Source organism: Anomaloglossus baeobatrachus, chromosome 7, assembly GCF_048569485.1.
Source record: "Anomaloglossus baeobatrachus isolate aAnoBae1 chromosome 7, aAnoBae1.hap1, whole genome shotgun sequence".
Taxonomy (NCBI): Eukaryota; Metazoa; Chordata; class Amphibia; order Anura; family Aromobatidae; genus Anomaloglossus; species Anomaloglossus baeobatrachus.
Window position 1 is genome coordinate 104631044 of NC_134359.1, and position 21224 is coordinate 104652267.

Sequence of the window (21224 nt, forward strand, 5' to 3'; positions counted from 1 at the left end):
AATGGGGCTTCAGCAGACCCTGACTGCCAAAGTAACCCATCAGCTTTCTGCAATCATGTGAGTGAAACGGTGATCACTCCATTTACATGCCACTGTCAGTGATTGACACCTGGTGGCATCTAAATCATTAACAGCAGCAATCGGAGATCACTCTGGCCATCACTGTTAGAGATGGATTTGATCTATGTAACACAGTCTGCATCTGCTGCATAGAAAGCAATCTCAGTTCCTCAGACCACTCCATTCAGTTCTCAGAGATCTATAATGAAAATGTATATTACATGTCGTTCAGTGGTTAAAAAAGTTGTTCAGTATTGGACAACCCCTTTAATAATGTACTGACATATGAGCTTGAACCTAGTTCTGTATTTCCATTTTTTTAATAACTTGGTGAATGAGGGAAAGTGTGGAGGAGTTTTTATTCAAGTAATCTATTTTTTTCGTGTGTGTATTTTTTTACTTTATACTTACTAGGTTAGTAATGGGGATGTTTGATAGACATCTCTCCATTACTAACCCCTGGGCTTGTTGCCAGCTGACATTACACAGCTGATATCACCCTCATTAACCTATTACCCCAATTGCCACTGCACAAGAGCAATTGGGAAAATCCAGTGCGAAGCTCCAGAATTGGTGCATCTAATGGATGTGCCAATTCTGGGGCGGTTGCAGGCTGCTATTATTATTAAGCTGGGAATGGACAAATAACCATGGGCATTCCCAGGCTGGTAATACAAGCCCACAGCTGTCTGCTTTACTTTGGCTGGTTATCAAAAATGGGGGGCCCCATGTTGTTTTTTTAATTACATATTTAACAATAAATAATTTTAAAAAATAGCGTGGGGTCCCCTCTATTTTTGGTAACCAGCCAATGTAAAGCAGACAAGTCTGCTTTACCTTGGCTAGTTATCAAAAATGGGGAGAGAACCCCACACTTTTTAACCCCTTCAGCCCTAAGCCTATTTTGACCCTAAAGACCAGGCCATTTTTTGCAATTCTGACCAGTGTCACTTTATGAGGTTATAACTCTGGAACGCTTCAGCGGATCCCGGTGATTCTGAGATTGTTTTTTCGTGACATATTGGGCTTCATGTTATTGGTAAATTTAGGCCGATATTTTTTGCATTTCTTTGTGAAAAAAACGGAAATTTCGCGAAAATTTTGAAAATTTTGTAATTTTCAAACTTTGAATTTTTATGCTCTAAAACCAACGAGACATATGACACAAAATAATTAATAAATAACATTTCCCACATGTCTACTTTACATCAGAACAATTTTGGGAAAAAAAAAAAAATTAAGGAAGTTATAGGGGTTCAAAGTTTATGAGCAATTTCTCATTTTTACAACAAAATTTACAAAGCCACTTTTTTAAAGCCAGCTTTACATCTTACAATTAGGTATGCGATCTCGTATGCGATGTGACACGCCCAGGTCGCATATGCGATCTTATGAGATTGCACGTAGGTCGTTCATTTGCTGTCACACGAGCGTTAGTAGTCTATGTTAAATTGATCAATTTTGTGTGCGATCCTTTAGATCACGTGTTCTGTGACGTATGCATTGGGCACCTTTTTTTTTTTTTATTTACTGACTTGCCAAGCGTGTGTAATGTAGAGATGCGTTTTTACTATGTCATCTGCCATTCAGCTCTGCTACATGGCCGCTGACAGCAGACACAGACAGCCATGTAGCAGCGGTGAATGGTAGTTGACAGCAGACACAGACAGAGCCGCACTGTCGGAATGAACTCGGGTGAACCTCACCCGACTTCATTGTCATGCTGCGGCTCTGTCTGTGTCGCGTCCTGATTAGCGGTCACCTGTGAAGGACTCACCGGTGACCACTAATCTCCTGAGTAACTGAATTGAGCAGCCCTCTCTCATATACTCACCGATCCCCGATCCCCGGCTCTGCACGGCATTCACACTGCTCCGGCGGCTTTTACTATTTTGAAAAAGCCGGCCGCCCATTAAACAATCTCATATTCCCTGCTTTCCCCGCCCACCGGCGCCTATGATTGGTTACAGTGAGACACGCCCCCACGCTGAGTGACAGGTGTCACACTGCACCCAATCACAGCAGCCGGTGGGTGTGTCTATACTGTGTAGTGAAATAAATAATTAAATAATTTAAAAAAACGGCGTGCGGTCCCCCCCAAGTTTAAAACCAGCCAGATAAAGCTATACGGCTGAAGGCTGGTATTCTCAGGATGGGGAGCTCCACGTTATGGGGAGCCCCCCAGCCTAACAATATCAGCCAACAGCCGCCCAGAATTGCCGCATACATTAGATGCGACAGTTCTGGGACTGTACCCGGCTCTTCCCGATTTGCCCTGGTGCGTTGGCAAATTGGGGTAATAAGGAGTTATTGGCAGCCCATAGCTGCCAATAAGTCCTAGATTAATCATGTCAGGCGTCTATGAGACACCCTCCATGATTAATCTGTCAGTTACAGTAAATAAACACACACACCCGAAAAATCATTTATTAGAAATAAAAAACACAAACACATTCCCTGGTTCACCACTTTAATCAGCCCCAAAAAGCCCTCCATGTCCGGCGTACTCCAGGATGGTCCAGCGTCGCATCCAGCGCTGCTGCATGGAGGTGACCGGAGCTGCAGCAGACACAGCCGCTCCGGTCACCTCCATACAGCAAATGAAGACAGCCGTGCGATCAGCTGAGCTGTCAGTGAGGTTACCCGCTGTCACTGGATCCAGCGGTGGATGCAGTGGTGGCCGCGGGTAACCTCAGTGACAGCTCAGCTGATCGCGCTACTCACCGCTGCTCCTCTCACCTCCATGCAGCAACTGAGGTGAGTAGCGCGATCAGCTGAGCAGTCACTGAGGTTACCCGCGGCCACCGCTGCATCCACCGCTGGATCCAGTGACAGCGGGTAACCTCAGTGACAGTTCAGCTGATCGCGCGGCTGTCTTCATTAGCTGCGTGGAGGTGACCGGAGCGGCTGTGTCTGCTGCAGCTCCGGTCACCTCCATGCAGCAGCGCTGGATGCGACGCTGGACCATCTTGGAGTACGCCGGACATGGAGGGCTTTTTGGGGCTGATTAAAGTGGTGAACCAGGGTATATGTGTGTGTTTTTTATTTCTAATAAAGGATTTTTCGGGTGTGTGTGTTTATTTACTGTAACTTACAGATTAATCATGGAGGGTGTCTCATAGACGCCTGACATGATTAATCTAGGACTTATTGGCAGCTATGGGCTGCCAATAGCTCCTTATTACCCCGATTTGCCAACGCACCAGGGCAAATCGGGAAGAGCCGGGTACAGTCCCAGAACTGTCGCATCTAATGTATGCGGCAATTCTGGGCGGCTGTTGGCTGATATTGTTAGGCTGGGGGGCTCCCCATAACGTGGAGCTCCCCATCCTGAGAATACCAGCCTTCAGCCGTATGGCTTTATCTGGCTGGTATTAAAATTGGGGGGGACCGCACGCCGTTTTTTTTAATTATTTAATTATTTATTTCACTGCACAGTATAGACACGCCCACCGGCTGCTGTGATTGGGTGCAGTGTGACACCTGTCACTCAGCGTGGGGGCGTGTCTCACTGTAACCAATCATAGGCGCCGGTGGGCGGGGAAAGCAGGGAATACGAGATTGTTTAATGGGCGGCCGGCTTTTTCAAAACAGTAAAAGCCGCCGGACCAGTGTGAATGCCGTGCAGCGCCGGGGATCGGGGAACGGTGAGTATATGAGAGAGGGGGATAGACTGACATGGACAGAGAGAGAGGGACAGAGATAGTGACGGACTGACAGAGATTAGTGATTGACAGACATTGTGAGGCGCTTCAGAACGCAGCTTTTCAGCTGCGCTCTGAAGCAGACCTTTTTTAAGCTGCGGTGCAGAGCGCACACCTGCGCACATAGCATCAGATATCAAAATCGTATGAGGGATGTCACACGTTACAATTGACTAGGTTCATACAACAAAACGTCCAATGTATGAGGAATAAACGACGTGTATGTGATCACCGTATTTTCGTTCAATCTTGATTGCACGTAGGTTTCACACGCAAATACGTCACGAACGATGCCGGATGTGCGTCACTTACAACTTGACCCCGACGACAGATTGAAAGATCTATTGAAGCGTGTAAACCAGGCTTTAGGGACCGCATCACATTTGAAGCGATTTTGAAAGGTCTACATGACACAGAACACCCAAAAGTGACACCATTCCAAAAACAGCACCCCTCAGGCTACTCAAAACCACATTCAAGAAGGTTATTAACCCTTCAGGTGCTTCACAGTAACTAAAGCAATGTGGAAGGAAAAAATGAACATTTTACTTTTTGCAACAAAAATGTTAATTTAGCCTCAAATATTGCATATTCACAAGGGTAGCAGGATTAAATGAACCCGCAAAATTTGTTGGGCAATTTCTACTGAACACGCAGATACCTCATATGTGGCGAAAAAGCACTGTTTGGGCGCATGGCAGGACTCGGAAGGGAAGGAGCGCCATTTGACTTTTTTGAACAGAAAATTAGCTGGAATCATTAGCCGCACCATGTTGCGTTTGGAGAGCCCCTGAGCTGCCGAAACAGTGGAGCTCCCCCACATGTGACCCCATTTTGGAAACTAGACCCCTCATGGAATTTATCTAGATGTTTATTGAGCACTTGAGCACAAAAGTTAATAGAGTTGAGCCGTGAAAATAAAAAAAAAATTTTGTACCACAAAATTGTTACTTCAACCAGGTAGCTTTTTTTTCACAAGGGTATCAGGAAAAATTGCACCATAAAATGTATTGTGCAATTTCTCCTGAGTACGCAGATACCTCATATGTGGTAGAACTCAAATGTTTGGGCGCACAGCAGGGCTTGGAAGGCAAGGAGCGTCATTTGACGTTTCAAACGCAAAATTGTCTGGGATAATTAGCGCATTCCATGCTGTTTGGAGACCCCCTGAGGTGCCGAAACAGTGGAGCTCCCCCACATGTGACCCCATTTTGGAAACTAGACCCCCATGGCATAGAAAAAAAAAACAGCGGCAGATGGGGGGGGGGCGGCAGCAGATGGGGGGCAGCGGCATATAAAGGGAGCATCTGTGATTGTGAGACGGCGGCTGGGATAGGGTGGGGGCGGATGGGAGAGGGCGCAGTGGATGCAGGAGCGGCAGAGGATGGGGGGAGAAGGAGATGGGGGGATGGGTGGGAACAGGAGTGGGAGGTGAGATTGGGGATAGTTACCCTACAGGATGGATCTAGGCAGCTGGATCACAGGAGATGAAGGAGGCAGCAGATCGGGGAGGGTGAGAGGTGGGTGAGGGAGCGCAGCGCAGATCACGGAGGAGACAGGTGAGCAGAGCACAGATCACGGGGGTGAGAGGTGAGGGAGAGCGGACAGCAGATCACGGGGGTGACAGGTGAGGGAGCACAGATTACGGGGTGACAGGTGAGGGAGCACAGATCACGGGGTGACAGGTGAGGGAGCACAGATCACGGGGTGACAGGTGAGGGAGCACAGATCACGGGGTGACAGGTGAGGGAGCACAGATCACGGGGTGACAGGTGAGGGAGCACAGATCACGGGGGTGACAGGTGAGGGAGCACAGATCACGGGGTGACAGGTGATGGAGCACAGATCACGGGGTGACAGGTGAGGGAGCACAGATCACGGGGTGACAGGGGAGGGAGCACAGATCACGGGGTGACAGGGGAGGGAGCACAGATCACGGGGTGACAGGTGAGGGAGCACAGATCACGGGGTGACAGGTGAGGGAGCACAGATCACGGGGTGACAGGGGAGGGAGCACAGATCACGGGGTGACAGGGGAGGGAGCGCACATCACGGGGTGACAGGGGAGGGAGCGCACATCACGGGGGTGACAGGGGAGGGAGCGCACATCACGGCGGTGACAGGGGAGGGAGCACAGATCACGGCGGTGACAGGGGAGGGAGCACAGATCACGGCGGTGACAGGGGAGGGAGCACAGATCACGGCGGTGACAGGGGAGGGAGCGCAGATCACGGCGGTGACAGGGGAGGGAGCGCAGATCACGGCGGTGACAGGGGAGGGAGCGCACATCACGGCGGTGACAGGGGAGGGAGCGCACATCACGGCGGTGACAGGGGAGGGAGCGCAGATCACGGCGGTGACAGGGGAGGGAGCGCAGATCACGGCGGTGACAGGGGAGGGAGCGCACATCACGGCGGTGACAGGGGAGGGAGCGCACATCACGGCGGTGACAGGGAAGGGAGCACAGATCACGGCGGTGACAGGGGAGGGAGCACAGATCACGACGGTGACAGGGGAGGGAGCACAGATCACGGCGGTGACATGGGAGGGAGCGCACATCACGGCGGTGAGGGGACGAGCAGCCGATCACGAGGGAAAGGGGCCGGGCAGCAGATCAGGGGGACCGGTGGCACTGTGGCAGATGGAGGGCGGCGGCGGATCGGAAGGTGTGGGGGTGAGTGTGCGGGCAGCAGATACGAGGGGTGGGGGTGCGGGTGGCAGATCGCGGCGGAGGGCAGCAGCGGCGGCGGTTCGGGAGGTGTGGGGGTGAGGGTGCGGCCAGCAGATACGAGGGGTGGGGGTGCGGGTGGCAGATCGCGGCGGAGGGCAGCAGTGGATGGGAGGTGTGGGGGTGAGTGTGCGGGCAGCAGATACGAGGGGTGGGGGTGCGGGTGGCAGATCGCGGCGGAGGGCAGCAGCGGCGGCGGATCGGGAGGTGTGGGGGTGAGGGTGCGGCCAGCAGATACGGGGGGTGGGGGTGCGGGTGGCAGATCGCGGCGGAGGGCAGCAGCGGCGGCGGATCGGGAGGTGTGGGGGTGAGTGTGCGGGCAGCAGATACGAGGGGTGGGGGTGCGGGTGGCAGATCGCGGCGGAGGGCAGCAGCGGCGGCGGATCGGGAGGTGTGGGGGTGAGGGTGCGGGCAGCAGATACGAGGGGTGGGGGTGCGGGTGGCAGATCGCGGCGGAGGGCAGCAGCGGCGGCGGATCGGGAGGTGTGGGGGTGAGGGTGCGGGCAGCAGATACGAGGGGTGGGGGTGCGGGTGGCAGATCGCAGCGGCGGATCGGGAGGCCGGTTTCATACAGTGCAATGACAGCGCGGCAACTTCCGGGTCCCATGCTCCGGTCTCATAACAGCATGGGACCGGAGCTTGTCACCCTGCCATTGCACTGTGTACACTCACTGTGCTGGCGTGCTGCAGGGACGATGACGGGGGCGTTCACCGGCAACAGGTCCACTGTGATTGGAGAAATCGGTCACAAGGCCGATCTCTCCAATCAGAGCTACTAAAGCTGGGGGAGGGTGATCCAGTGAGGTCACCCAGTTCCAGCCAATGGCCAGTGCTATAGCTGCACTGGCCAGGGCTGGATTTCAATGTTTCAGTCACTTTAAGTGGCTGGAACATTACAGTGGCTGTGATTGGTTGAGCGACGTTCGTCAGCCAATCACAGCCTCCGTAGGTCCGGGGAGGAGTCACCACCCCTCCTGAGGTCAGGTACAGGTCCCCTCCTCCCCGAATCTGTGGTTTATCCTAACTTTTCGCAGTCACCGGAGGCTCCGGTGCCGCGATTACGCCATGACGGAAAGATCCGTCCTTGGTCGTGAAGGGGTTAAAAAAAATATTTAATTTTCTCCTTCCCTGCAGCAACCTGGATGTCAAAGATGGGTCCAGGCATCAGCCCCATGCTGTTACCATTCAATATGACCACTGTTTTCACCCACATCAGCGTTTTTCTTTCCTCCCCAGCCCTCTTGGGAGGCTCTACCAGAAAATTGTTTGAGTTCCCCATAGACATCCATTATGCTTGTTACTTGAATCGAGCCCGTCCGAACATCGCACCTGCTTTATTCGAGTTATGAGCACTTGAGCACTTTAGTGCTCGCTCATCACTACATAGCACATCTAGAAGTCTGGTATGCATATGTTATTATATCTATAGGTGTTATTGAGTCTTCTAATTCCAAGATGGAAGACAAGTTTGGATAATGCATAAGATATTTTGGCATTGTCCATAAATGTTTATTAGATTCTCAATTAATGTATGGTAGATTGGAAATCTTGAAATCGTTAAAGGGAATCTGTTAGAAGGTTTTTGTTACCTCATCTGAGACCAGCATGATGTAAGCAAAGAGACCCTCATTTCAATGATGGATCACTTAGTTGATTGGGTGCATAGGCTCTGACACAATCAGAATTTTTAGATTTAGTAATGCTGCAGAGCTCAGAAAGCTAACCCATCCACATCTGGCTCTCTATGCACAATGACTATAAACAATGGGCTGCTAATCACAGAAAGGGGAGTGCCGGACTAGCTGACTTAGCTCTGTAATGATAATCTCCAGAAGCTAAAACAAATATTGCAAGTAAAAAAAAAAAACAACAGCACACAGTGTGATAAGAAATGCACAGTTGAAATCTGTGTCTTAACCCCTACAGCATGCAGTCTTCAGATTACATAGCATAAACCTGCTGACAGATTTCCTTTAATTATTAGGGTAGGAATAATTTTCTGCAGCACACATTGCTATTATGTGAAAGTGGCCTTATTCAGATTAGATTTTTATATATTTTTTTCAATGTGAACTCTAAACCCAAACTATAGCTATGATTACCCTAACCTAGATATTACATTACAGTTACCAGAAATCTAAGGGTATATTTTCAACATAATAAAAGTTGGATCACTCACTTCTAGTTGGAAAACATCCAAAATTCTTTCCTGTGACAGCTCCTCAAAGTAAAGTTTGTCACATTCATCAAAATCTGTGCTGACAGTCTCAGGGTTGCAGTTCACCACCACAGTCTTCTTGCCAATGTCGCGTAGGGTACGAATGCTGGAAACTGCACACCAATCAAACTCAACACTGCTGCCTAAACAATAGAGGACAGGGGTATTAATGGAGAGATCAAACTATTTAAAAAAAAATACAGGTTCAAGCATTTTCAAATATTCTGTAATTTTCGTTTTTAGACTGCTAGGTGATACATAGTCCCCTGTATTGGTGTATAAGGTTGTACTATAAATGTAAACATAATGGTGTTATCAATCTAGAGATCTAGACGTAACTTTGTTCTTATAATGTACATACATCCTAAACAAGATTCTGACCTTCAGCAGAACTGCTTTCAATTTACATGATAGGCCCTTGTATAGCAGTTAATCCAGTGGCAGTAATGTTGCTATCATGGGGCAAATAAGTGGCCACTAACATGATGTGGCCCGCTTGGACTCTTGGATGACCTCCATTTTCAGCTTTATCGGCGTCTACAGGAATCCTGTGGAACACTCTGTTTTGAAACCTGTATGCCAGTTTATGCCTATAAGACAATGGAGCCTTACAAGTGTCATAAATTAAGTCCTTTCCACTTTTAGATTACAGCCCTAACAGTGCTGACTGGAACCTTCAGTAGTTTAGAAATCCTATTGTAACCAAACAAACAATGGTATGTTTTGCAACAATAAGGTTGTGAAGGCCTTGAGACAGCTCATTGGTTTTACTCATCATCAGATGTTTCTTGTGAGGCACCTTGTTAATGAGACACCTTTTTATAGGCCATCAGTTGAAACAGCTAATATTATTTTTCAGTTAGTGGCAGGATTGTTTTGGTGTCATGGCTTTTTGCACATCTCTTTCTTCATACATTTAATACTTTTTCCCTGTGTCATTTCTCATTATTACACATAACTTAATTTATGGACAGATACAGTTTAATTTATTTCCATGTGTGGCTTGGATGGGTTGCTACTATGTCATGTCCCCACCAGAGTCCGCTCCTGCGACTTCTGCTCCGGTCGCCGGGCGACGCCATGTTCCCGCCATGGATAGTGCTGGTGATGGGAGAGGGGTCAGTGCCCGTGGCTCTGCTGGGTGCAGGCTCCGCTCATCCACTAGGCTGGGTTTCCCTGGAACCTGCAGTACCACCGGCTGACTGTAGGTGGCGTGTGTCTTCAGCTAAAGTTGCCATCATTCACCTGCAGCCAATGGGAAGCCACCACACCCTTCTTATTCCCCCTCCTGTCATGTGACCATTGCCAGAGATAGTTTTGTACTCCTGGCTCCTGTGCGATTTGTATTTTGATTCCTGTGTGCTGACCTTGCTTGTGTTCTGACTACCGTTCTGCCTGTCGTTTTTGTACCTCGCTGCCCGATCCGGATTTGACCTCTGCTATGTTTTCTGATTACGTCCTTGCCTGCCGATTCTGTCCCTGTTTTGCAATTCCTGGTTTGACCCTGCCTGACGACTACTCTCGGACTTCTGCCTTCCACAGGTAGTGATCTCCAGGGCACTGTGTAATTCCAAATCCCTGTATGGGGGTTAAAGGGTTTCAGGCTTCTGGGGGTCCTGCTGGGTGAGCGGCTTCCCTCTAGCCTGTCCATTACAGCCTGTCTGAGTCTGTGGATCCAGGCAGGTGTTACATACTAACATCTGGGGAGAAATTCATGTCAATGGCACCTTTAAAAATATATTTACTTAGCAAATTGGTGATGTGTTCAATACTTATTTCACCAGCAGCATCTGAATTGTAATTATCTAAAGGTTCTACAGAGATGGTGTCTAGCACTATACAAATACTATAGTATATAATTTGATGATGTTAGTGGTCATATGCGTTACCCGGGTTGGGCACCCACTAAGAAGTTTTTCACCCCTCTCTGCTGAACTCCTATCTATGCCTCTTTTCCAGGCCCCCAAGAACTTTGAGTATATTAATTGGATAGACTAATATTCTTAAACATTATTTTCATATGTAAATTTCCCAGTATAAAGCGTTCACTTTGTCATAACTGAAAGGGTTAATCTGCCTAAATGTTACCACCACCTGTGCACGCAGAGTTGGTATGTTTAGCCAGATGTCTGCTCATAACTGTATCTCACCAGTGCGGGAAATGTGTCTCATTAAAGGTTGAGGAGCCCTAGACAATTATCTATATAAATGGGAAATAGAACCCAAGGAGGGAAACCGTTCATGAATCAGTAAGGTTCAAACTCTTTTATCAGCGAGCACAGATTAGTCTAGTATGAGAGCTATCGCTCTTATTAAAAGTTAATGACATTTATTTTTCTTCCTGGAATCTTTAGAATGTTTTGCATTACAATATATTTCTTTTGAACCTCCATTGAGGGCAGTAGCTATATTATTATGTGACATTGCGAATTAAAATTCAGTTTATTCATGTTCTATGTACCCATTACCATAGTGTGTTGTTGTAGACCCAAAGACTTAATTATATCACTGCTGTCCAAATAAATAATTTCCTATATTTTCTCGTTTCTGTAATATGGTAGACTTATGGTCGTGTACCCCTTGAAGACCTCAATGGTTTTATTATAAATTTCTGATGTATGACTTTTATATGTTTAGTTATTGTAAGGTGCTTTATGCCAATGGTCACAAGGGGTCACTGTTCTCCTGTTACACATGTATAATAGTAGGTGGGGGTTAGGTCTGTTAAACAACTGATGGCATAAACAACTGATGGCAGAGAAAAGGACAATTATGGCAGGGTTAACTGCAGAGCCAGCCCACAGTGGGGTGGAATAAGGGGATATATGAGAAGAAGTAGTTTCCAGTGAAAGCAAGAAAGAGAAGACATGAAAAGAAGGTGGAAGAGTAGACGAGGTTCGGGATGGAGATGAACTCTCCAGAGCCAGACTAAGCAAAGGGGACTCCTACCAGGTAAGCTTTGTAAAAAAGTGCGGAAATATTGTTAGGCCAGTGGAATAGGGGACCTTAGTGAAGAAGTGACGCCCTGCAGAAGGAGAATGGCATGGGGACAATGACTCTAAGAGCAATACTTGGAAAGTAGCATAGCAGGTCCGGGGGTATAATAGCCACAGTCATACACCTCGACCCATGTGCTTTTATATTATTAGAAAGCAGATGAACGAGCCTCCCCTCCCTCTTTGGCAATCTCTGTGGAAGAGAAAATGTGGCACCCTTGCGGCTTCAGGCGCCACAGGGTACTGCACCCCTATAAGGGTGTAGTACTCATCCTGGGTCGAGGAAGGTCAAGGGCAGTTACACACACACAAACATACAGGCAGTGGGTTGCTCTCCCTAATGGGACTGGGCCAGGATCAGATCACAGTAGGGGGTCACTACAGCGGTGGGTTTACAGGACGGCACCGCACCAGGGCTCCCCAGATCCACTGCACTAGGGACTCAGGGGCAGGGAGAAGCAACCACCAGGGGGAGTTAGGAGCACAGCGGGAAGAGCAGGTTGACCTAGTGAGAGTAGTGAACCAGCCGGTGACAGCGATCGGGGGCAGCAGCTCAGAACACACAACACCACTACAACAGGGGCTTTCAGCTTCAGACACAGAGCAGAGCGGACGTGCCGCGAGCAGCTCTATGGGCCAAGGCATTTATCACAGTCGCTGGGGAGAAGCAGGGCAGTTGCTTACACAGGACTGGTGCTGTCGGGATACAGAATCCTAGGGCAGGCATAGTTGACCTTTCAAGGATCCGGGATCCGCTGGAGCCCATTGCGGCTGAGAACGGTACCCTGGGCAGCGTCTGAAAGACTTGTGAGTAAAAACACCTGGAACCACAGCCCCTGTCTCTGCCTCTCCTTTACCGGCGCCATTGCCCAGCGCTGCGGCGCCAATGGGGAACTGCTACTACCCCCGCCATCCTCCGAGGGTAATCCCGCTTTGCCTGTGGGGAGCGACACCATCCCGACTGCACCCAACATCTGCCCCAGTGAGAGACCCTGCAGCGGCGGCCCTCATCTCTGGCTGTGTACTACAGGTGGTGTCATGATCCTAATAGACTTTCCTAAACCCCCGACTACTACCTCCATCCTCCCTGCCACCCTCCAATCTTCAATCCTGTACGCCTCGGGGCAACAGAACCGGGCCAGGCCACCCCATGACAACGCAGAGGATCTGCACCCTGGCAACGAGTAGGTTAATACACCTGCCTTGTGGGGCGCTACAAATAAGACCTGGAAGAGCCAGTCTGTGGTAGAGTGGAAAATGGAAGATGTATTACTTGTAATTTTACATGTGTGAGTTTACCCGAATATAAAAAAGACGTCGTTCTGAAGCCCTGGACTGTTTTCCTTATTATGGGTATGAAGAAAGATGGTACTACACAATGTGCAATCCTAAAGAAGGTGAGGGCCCCGTTTTCAGAGGTTCCATTGCCACAACTTCCACTCTTTCACTCACTCAACATAATTCTCTGTAGTGTGCCTGGGCGCAGAAAATGCAGCGCTTACTCATGGCTTATCGCCCTGGGCACATATGCAGTTCAAATCAGCAACAGACATAGGGAAGGGTTGGTATTATCCAAAAACATGAAAATTGTACAACACATGGATGATAGTTGGATGGCCTTCAAAGCGCTGTCCAATTTTTTGAGGAAACATAGACTTAAACCTGCTTTACACCTTACAATTAGGTGTGCGATCTCGTATGCGATGTGACACGCCCAGGTCGCATATGCGATTGAATGAGATTGCACGTAGGTCGTTCATTTGCTGTCACACGTGCGTTAGTAGTCTATGTTAAATTGATCAATTTTGTGTGTGATCCTTTAGATCATGTGTTCTGTGACGTATGCATTGGGCACCCTTTTTTTTTTTTTTTTATTTATTGACTTGCCAAGCGTGTGTAATGTGTAGGGATGCGTTTTTACTATGTCATCTGCCATTCAGCTCTGCTACATGGCCGCTGACAGCAGACACAGACAGCCATGTAGCAGAGCTGAATGGCAGATGACAGCAGACACAGACAGAGCCGCACAATCAGAATGAACGCGGGTTAACTTCACCTGACTTCATTGTCATGCTGCGGCTCTGTCTGTGTCGCGTCCTGATTAGCAGTCACCTGTGAAGGACTCACCGGTGACCGCTAATCCCCTGAGTAAGTGAATTGAGCAGCCCTCTCTCATACTCACCGATCCCCGATCTCCGGCGCTGCACGGCATTCACACTGCTCCGGCGGCTTTTACTGTTTTGAAAAAGCCGGCCGCCCATTAAACAATCTCGTATTCCCTGCTTTCCCCGCCCACCGGCGCCTATGATTGGTTACAGTGAGACATGCCCCCACGCTGAGTGACAGGTGTCACACTGCACCCAATAACAGCAGCCGGTGGGCGTGTATATACTGTGCAGTGAAATAAATAATTAAATAATTAAAACAAACGGCGTGCGGTCCCCCCCCCAATTTTAAAACCAGCCAGATAAAGCCATACGGCTGAAGGCTGGTATTCTCAGGATGGGGAGCTCCACGTTATGGGGAGCCCCCCAGCCTAACAATATCAGCCAACAGCCGCCCAGAATTGCCGCATACATTAGATGCGACAGTTCTGGGACTGTACCCGGCTCTTCCCGATTTGCCCTGGTGCGTTGGCAAATCGGGGTAATAAGGAGTTATTGGCAGCCCATAGCTGCCAATAAGTCCTAGATTAATCATGTCAGGCGTCTATGAGACACCTTCCATGATTAATCTGTAAATTACAGTAAATAAACACACACCCCCAAAAAAATCCTTAATTATAAATAAAAAACACAAACATATACCCTGGTTCACCACTTTAATCAGCCCCAAAAAGCCCTCCTTGTCCGGCATACTCCAGGATGATGCAGCGTCGCTTCCAGCGCTGCTGCATGGAGGTGACCGGAGCTTCAGAAGACACAGCCGCTCCTGTCACCTCCACACAGCTAATAAAGACAGCCGCGCGATCAGCTGAGCTGTCACTGAGGTTACCCGCTGTCACTGGATCCAGCGGTGGATGCAGCGGTGGCCGTGGGTAACCTCAGTGACAGCTCAGCTGATCGCGCTACTCACCGCTGCTCCTCTCACCTCCACGCAGCAACTGAGGTGAGTAGCGCGATCAGCTGAGCTGTCACTGAGGTTACCCGCGGCCACCGCTGCATCCACCGCTGGATCCAGTGACAGCGGGTAACCTCAGTGACAGCTCAGCTGATCGCGCGGCTGTCTTCATTAGCTGTGTGGAGGTGACCGGAGCGGCTGTGTCTGCTGCAGCTCCGGTCACCTCCATGCAGCAGCGCTGGATGCGACGCTGGACCATCCTGGAGTACGCCGGACATGGATGGCTTTTTGGGGCTGATTAAAGTGGTTAACCAGGGTATATGTTTGTGTTTTTTATTTATAATAAAGGATTTTTTCGGGCGTGTGTGTGTTTATTTACTGTAATTTACAGATTAATCATGGAAGGTGTCTCATAGACGCCTGACATGATTAATCTAGGACTTATTGGCAGCTATGGGCTGCCAATAACTCCTTATTACCCCGATTTGCCAACGCACCAGGGCAAATCGGGAAGAGCCGGGTACAGTCCCAGAACTGTCGCATCTAATGTATGCGGCAATTCTGGGCGGCTGCAGGCTGATATTGTTAGGCTGGGGGGCTCCCCATAACGTGGAGCTCCTCATCCTGAGAATACCAGCCTTCAGCCGTATGGCTTTATCTGGCTGGTTTTAAAATTGGGGGGGGACCGCATGCCGTTTGTTTTAATTATTTAATTATTTATTTCACTGCACAGTATAGACACGCCCACCGGCTGCTGTGATTGGGTGCAGTGTAACACCTGTCACTCAGCGTGGGGGCGTATCTCACTGTAACCAATCATAGGCGCCGGTGGGCGGGGAAAGCAGGGAATACGAGATTGTTTAATGGGCGGCCGGCTTTTTCAAAACAGTAAAAGCCGCCGGAGCAGTGTGAATGCCGTGCAGCGCCGGGGATCGGGGATCGGTGAATATGAGAGAGGGGGATACACTGACATGGACAGAGAGAGAGGGACAGAGATAGTGACGGACTGACAGAGATTAGTTAATGACAGACATTGTGAGGCGCTTCAGAACGCAGCTTTTCAGCTGCGCTCTGAAGCGGACCTTTTTTAAGCTGCGGTGCAGAGCGCACACCTGCGCACATAGCCACAGACATCAAAATCGTATGAGGGATGTCACACGTTTCAATTGACTAGGTTCATACAACAAAACGTCCAATGTATGAGGAATAAACGACATGTATGCAATCACCGTATTTTCGTTCAATCTTGATCGCACGTAGGTGTCACACACAAATACGTCACGAACGATGCAGGATGTGCGTCACTTACAACTTGACCCCGACGACGGATTGAAAGATTTATTGAAGCGTGTAAAGCAGGCATTACATTGGCGAGTTTGATCTGTGACTTGGAACAAGGCTGGACATGCATCCATGTTTTGGTGTGGACCACTTAGCGCACAGAACTACACGAAAATGTGAGCAGCTCCATACATTATAATGAGTGAAAGTTTGACTGGTGAAAAATGCGGATAGAAGTCATTCATGAAAAAGTGATGCCTACATGAGCCCTTACTCACATAGACAAGCTGCCATTAACGATCAGTTGTAAAACTATGCCAATCTTCAGCAAAACGACATTTTAGTGACACTCACCCAGTCTTGGTCTCCCAGCCTTCATTATGCCAGGACAGTATTTTACAAATGGAGGAGGTTAAGAGTTAAACTATATACAGGTTTGAATTACAAAAGTAATTTATATTTTACTACAACTATCACAACCAGTTTTATTTCACTGCGTTTGGAGGCAACAACAATATGATTAATGATCACCTGCACAAGAAGCAGTAATGCAGAACTGGTGGTGCAATATTCTACTTTGCATTTTGTTTTTTGTTTTTTTTTGCTTTCTGCTTTTTTTTTAGTATTCTAATATTATGCAACAAGTGAAATCAGGATATGAGGAGATCTCTACTTATTAAGCAGGCATTTTATGTAATTTGGCAAAGTATGGCTTACAGTCCCAGTAATCGTATATTTATTATTAGCCATACTGTCAATAGGGGATTAATTATGTTTTTTGAGAAAAGACACTTAAAAGGAATCTGTCAGCAGGTTTTTGCTACCTCACCTGAGAGCAGCAAGATGTAGCCAAAGAGATACTGATTCCAACAATGTGTCACTTAGTTTACTGGGTGCGGCTGTTCTGACACAAACAGAGTTTTTAGATTTAACAATGCAGCGGAGCTGAGAGAGATGTCCCTTCCACACCAGGCTCTCTATATACAATGCCTATAGACAGTGATGTGCTAGTCACAGCAGGGGGAACGTTGTACTAGGGTTTACGCACTATTGAGGCTGACCTAGTCCGGCAATGATAATCTCCTAAAGCTAAAATAAATATTGCAGGTAGACAATAGCATGGACTTTGATTAGAAAGGCATCACTGAAATATGTGTGTTAATCCCTACAGCATGCAGTCTTCAGATTACATAGCAAAAGCCTGCTGACAGATTCCCTTTCAACACAATTTTAACCCCTTTAGCCCCCGGGCATTTTGCGTTTTTCCGTTTTGTTTTTTTCCTCTCTTTCTTCTGAGAGCCGTAACTTTTTTATTTTTCCATCACTCTTGCCATATAAGGGGTTGTTTTTTGCAGGACGAGTTGTAGTTTTCAATGAAACCATAAGTTTTACCATATAGTGTACTGGAAAACGGCAAAAAAATTCCAAGTGAGGAAAAATTGCAAAAAAAGTGTGATCGCACAATAGCTTTTGGGATATTTTATTCACCGTGTTCACTATATGGTAAAACTGATGTGTGGCTGTGATGCCTCAGGTCAGTGCAAGTTTGTAGACACCAAACATGAATAGGTTTACTTGTATTTAAGGGGTTAAAAATAATTCACAAGCTTGTCCAAAAAAAGTAGTGCATGTTTTGCGCCAATTTCCGAAACCCGTAGCGTTCTTATTTTTCGGGATCTATGGCTCAGTGACAGCTTATTTTTTGCGTCTTGAGCTGACGTTTTTAACTGTACCTTTATTGCGCAGATGCTACGTTTGGATCGCCTGTTATTGCATTTTGCGCAAAATTTGCGGCGACCAAAAAACATAATTTTGGCGTTTGGAATTTTTTTGCCGCTATGACGTTTACCAATCAGATTAATTGATTTTATATTTTGATAGATTGGGCATTTCTGAACGCGGCGATACCAAATATATGTATGATTTTTATTTTTTTAACCCTTTAATTTTCAATGGGGTGAAAGGGGGGTGATTTGAACTTTTAGGTTATTTTATTTTTTTTAAATATTTTAAAACTTTTTTTTTTACTTTTTTTTATTTTACTAGTCCCCCTAGGGGGCTATAGCGATCAGCAATCTGATCGCTCTGCCATATCTCCAGATCACAGCTACAGCACTAAGATCTGCAGATATGGTGCTTTACTTTCAATGCGAAAACAAGAATGCCATGGAGACACCATCACATGTTTCTCAACGCTGGCAGGAAACTAGCCAGGTCTTTCACCGGGAAGGAACAACCACGGGAAGGGCAGCTTCCAGTCAAGGAAACCGCCTATGACAAACATGGTATCCATCCACAGACAGCTGTTTCGGGATATTCTTCGGCATCCTTACCTATGTTACTTTCAATGCCGGCAGTATTCCGGCATTGAGAGGAAGTGACTCATGTTAGCTATAGGCGTCATCACATGACCCTGTGCTACCATGGCAACCACCGGAGGTCACGTGATCATGTCACGTGACTTCCGATGGGGGCGGTGTAAGTCAGCATAATGGCGGTGCGCATATACATCTCGCTGCCAGATTTTGGCAGCGAGATGTAAGGGGTTAATAGTCGCAGGTGGAAGCGATTCCACTCACGACTAGCAGGCACACATGTCAGCTGTTGAAAACAGCTGATATGTACGCAGATCGCCACGGCCTGCCCACGACAAGGGGCGGGGATTAACCACACACGATCCATGACGTACAAAGTACGTCATGGGTCGTTAAGGGGTAAAAAAGTATATTCTGGAGATAATCAGTTCAAAGGCGAGCAACTAGAATATTGCAAGGGATGGAAGGCCTCCCATATGAGTAGTTGAAAAAGTTAGATTTTTTTAGCTTAGAAGAAAGATGTCTCAGAAGAGATCTCATTTGTGTTCAATATAGAGGACTGGCACATGAATTATTCCTTCCAAAGACAATACTAACTACAAGGGGGCACTCAGTGTGAGTGGAAGAAAGGCGATCCCGGTAGCTAAATAGGAAAGGGATCTTTACAGTTAGAGCAGTCAGACTGTGGAATGCCCTACCACAAGAGGTAGTAATGGCAGATACTAGAACAGATTTTAAAAAAGGGCTGGATGATTTCCTCACTACACACAACATTGTTAGTTATGAATGATCTAGTGACCAAATGTATAATTGGTGGAGGAAGGTTGAACAAGATGGACCTAGATCTTTTTTCAACCTAAGTAACTATGTAACTATCATTCAATTCAATTGTTATAAAGTGTTATAAGGGAATATTTTAAAAATCGGAGGCGTCAAAAGATTAAAGGGAACCTGTCATCAGAAATTTCGCCCAAAAGCTAAAAGCTTCCCCCTCTGCAGCTCCTGGGCTGCATTCTAGGAAGGTCCCTGTTATTATTGTGCCCCATGTGAGACCAAAATAAAGCCTTTATAAAGTTCTACCTTTTTGTATGCAGCTTCTGTAAATCCGTCACGGGGGCGGGCTCTCTGCCGTCCGTTATTCTGCCTCCTGGTCCTGTATGCCGCCCCCCATCGCTCCTTTCCATATCTGATGCACCGCCCACTGCTCCAGCCATCCCCGCGCATGCCCAGTGCCAGTCTCACAGGACTGAGCAGTTTGACCGCTGGTGACGTGTGCGCAGGCAAGTGATTATGGACGGGACTGTGACTGTTATCAGCAAGTACCCGGCCATAATCTCTTGAGCGCGCAAACCTAACCAGCGGTCACACTGTGCTCAGGATTTATGCTAGACTGTATGGGCTGCTTCCAGGTATGACGTCCCTTTGTCATGTGATAGGGGCGTGTTCGAAATACTATCACATGACAAAAGGGACGTCATCCCTGGAAGCAGCCCATACAGTCTAGCATAAATCCTGAGCACAGTGTGACCGCTGGTTAGGTTTGCGCGCTCAAGAGATTATGGCCGGGTACTTGCTGATAACAGTCACAGTCCCGTCCATAATCACTTGCCTGCGCACACGTCACCAGCGGTCAAACTGCTCAGTCCTGTGAGACTGGCACTGGGCATGCGCGGGGATGGCTGGAGCAGTGGGCGGTGCATCAGATATGGAAAGGAGCGATGGGGGGCGGCATACAGGACCAGGAGGCAGAATAACGGACGGCAGAGAGCCCGCCCCCGTGACGGATTTACAGAAGCTGCATACAAAAAGGTAGAACTTTATAAAGGCTTTATTTTGGTCTCACATGGGGCACAATAATAACAGGGACCTTCCTAGAATGCAGCCCAGGAGCTGCAGAGGGGGAATCTTTTAGCTTTTGGGCGAAATTTCTGATGACAGGTTCCCTTTAAAGAAATTGTCCTATGAGGACAATCCTCTTCCACATATCCTGTAGGACAGAGGATGTCATCGACAGAAATCTGCTCAGAACTATGATACTGTCAAGAGCAGAAAGAAACTGCAGAACATGACTTTCTTCAGAATAGGGGAATTTAAATGCACTTCAGCAGGTTCTGATTTTGAAGCAGCAATTATGGGGAATATATAGGATTTCAACAGAGTTTTTGGTTTTTTTTTCTTCTTTTTTTGCAACAATTAGTGTGATTATTTTTACCACTTGGTAGTTTGGTTACATTTTTATCATCCAATTTAAAGTGACTTAGTGGTTGATATCACAATGCTCTTCTAATGATTTCATGGGATTACATTTTAGCTATATATAATAGTAGTGACCTCATTTAAACAGGAGAATTGGAGCTCATCTTACAATGTGGCGCTTTTTTGTTTTTAAAAGGTTTTAGTTTTGTGCTTTTGTACTGAATGTGCAATTAATACAATCTGAAACAATAATAGGGTTATCTTACAGGTGTCAGTTGTTATTTTTTTTATTAACTGTATATTATAGACACAAGGGGATGACGGGAGTCAGACAATACCTATATGATACGGGCCACAGCCGAGAACCATCATTCCATGGTCATCAAACTTTATGTCATGCTCCTTGGGGAAGAAATGAGTAAAAGCATTAACCATAGCAAAGATATATAGATCATAAAAAGTCACATTAAAGGGTACTCGCTACAGCTCCTAGGCAATGTCTCATCAAACCTTACCATTGTATCACATATCTAATAGACAACACAAAAGTGTGTGACCATTATTCTTGTAAGAAGACTAGTCTGGATGTGTTGTTTTTTTTTTTTTGCACAATTATCCTTCAATATTTCCATCAGGCCATTTTAACAGAAGGTTCCTATATATAAT

The 21224-nt window shown here is 47.3% G+C and overlaps 1 protein-coding gene across 1 annotated transcript in view; it reads right to left on the bottom strand.

The window, feature by feature from the left end:
* CPS1 (carbamoyl-phosphate synthase 1) overlaps positions 1–21224 on the bottom strand; it is a 175390-nt gene that overhangs the window by 53913 nt on the left and 100253 nt on the right. The window contains exons 24-25 of the mRNA XM_075317540.1: positions 20897–20960; positions 8672–8853 (exon numbers count right to left, since the gene is read on the bottom strand). Coding sequence (XP_075173655.1) covers positions 8672–8853; positions 20897–20960 — 246 coding nt within the window. The remainder of the gene's footprint in view (positions 1–8671; positions 8854–20896; positions 20961–21224) is intronic.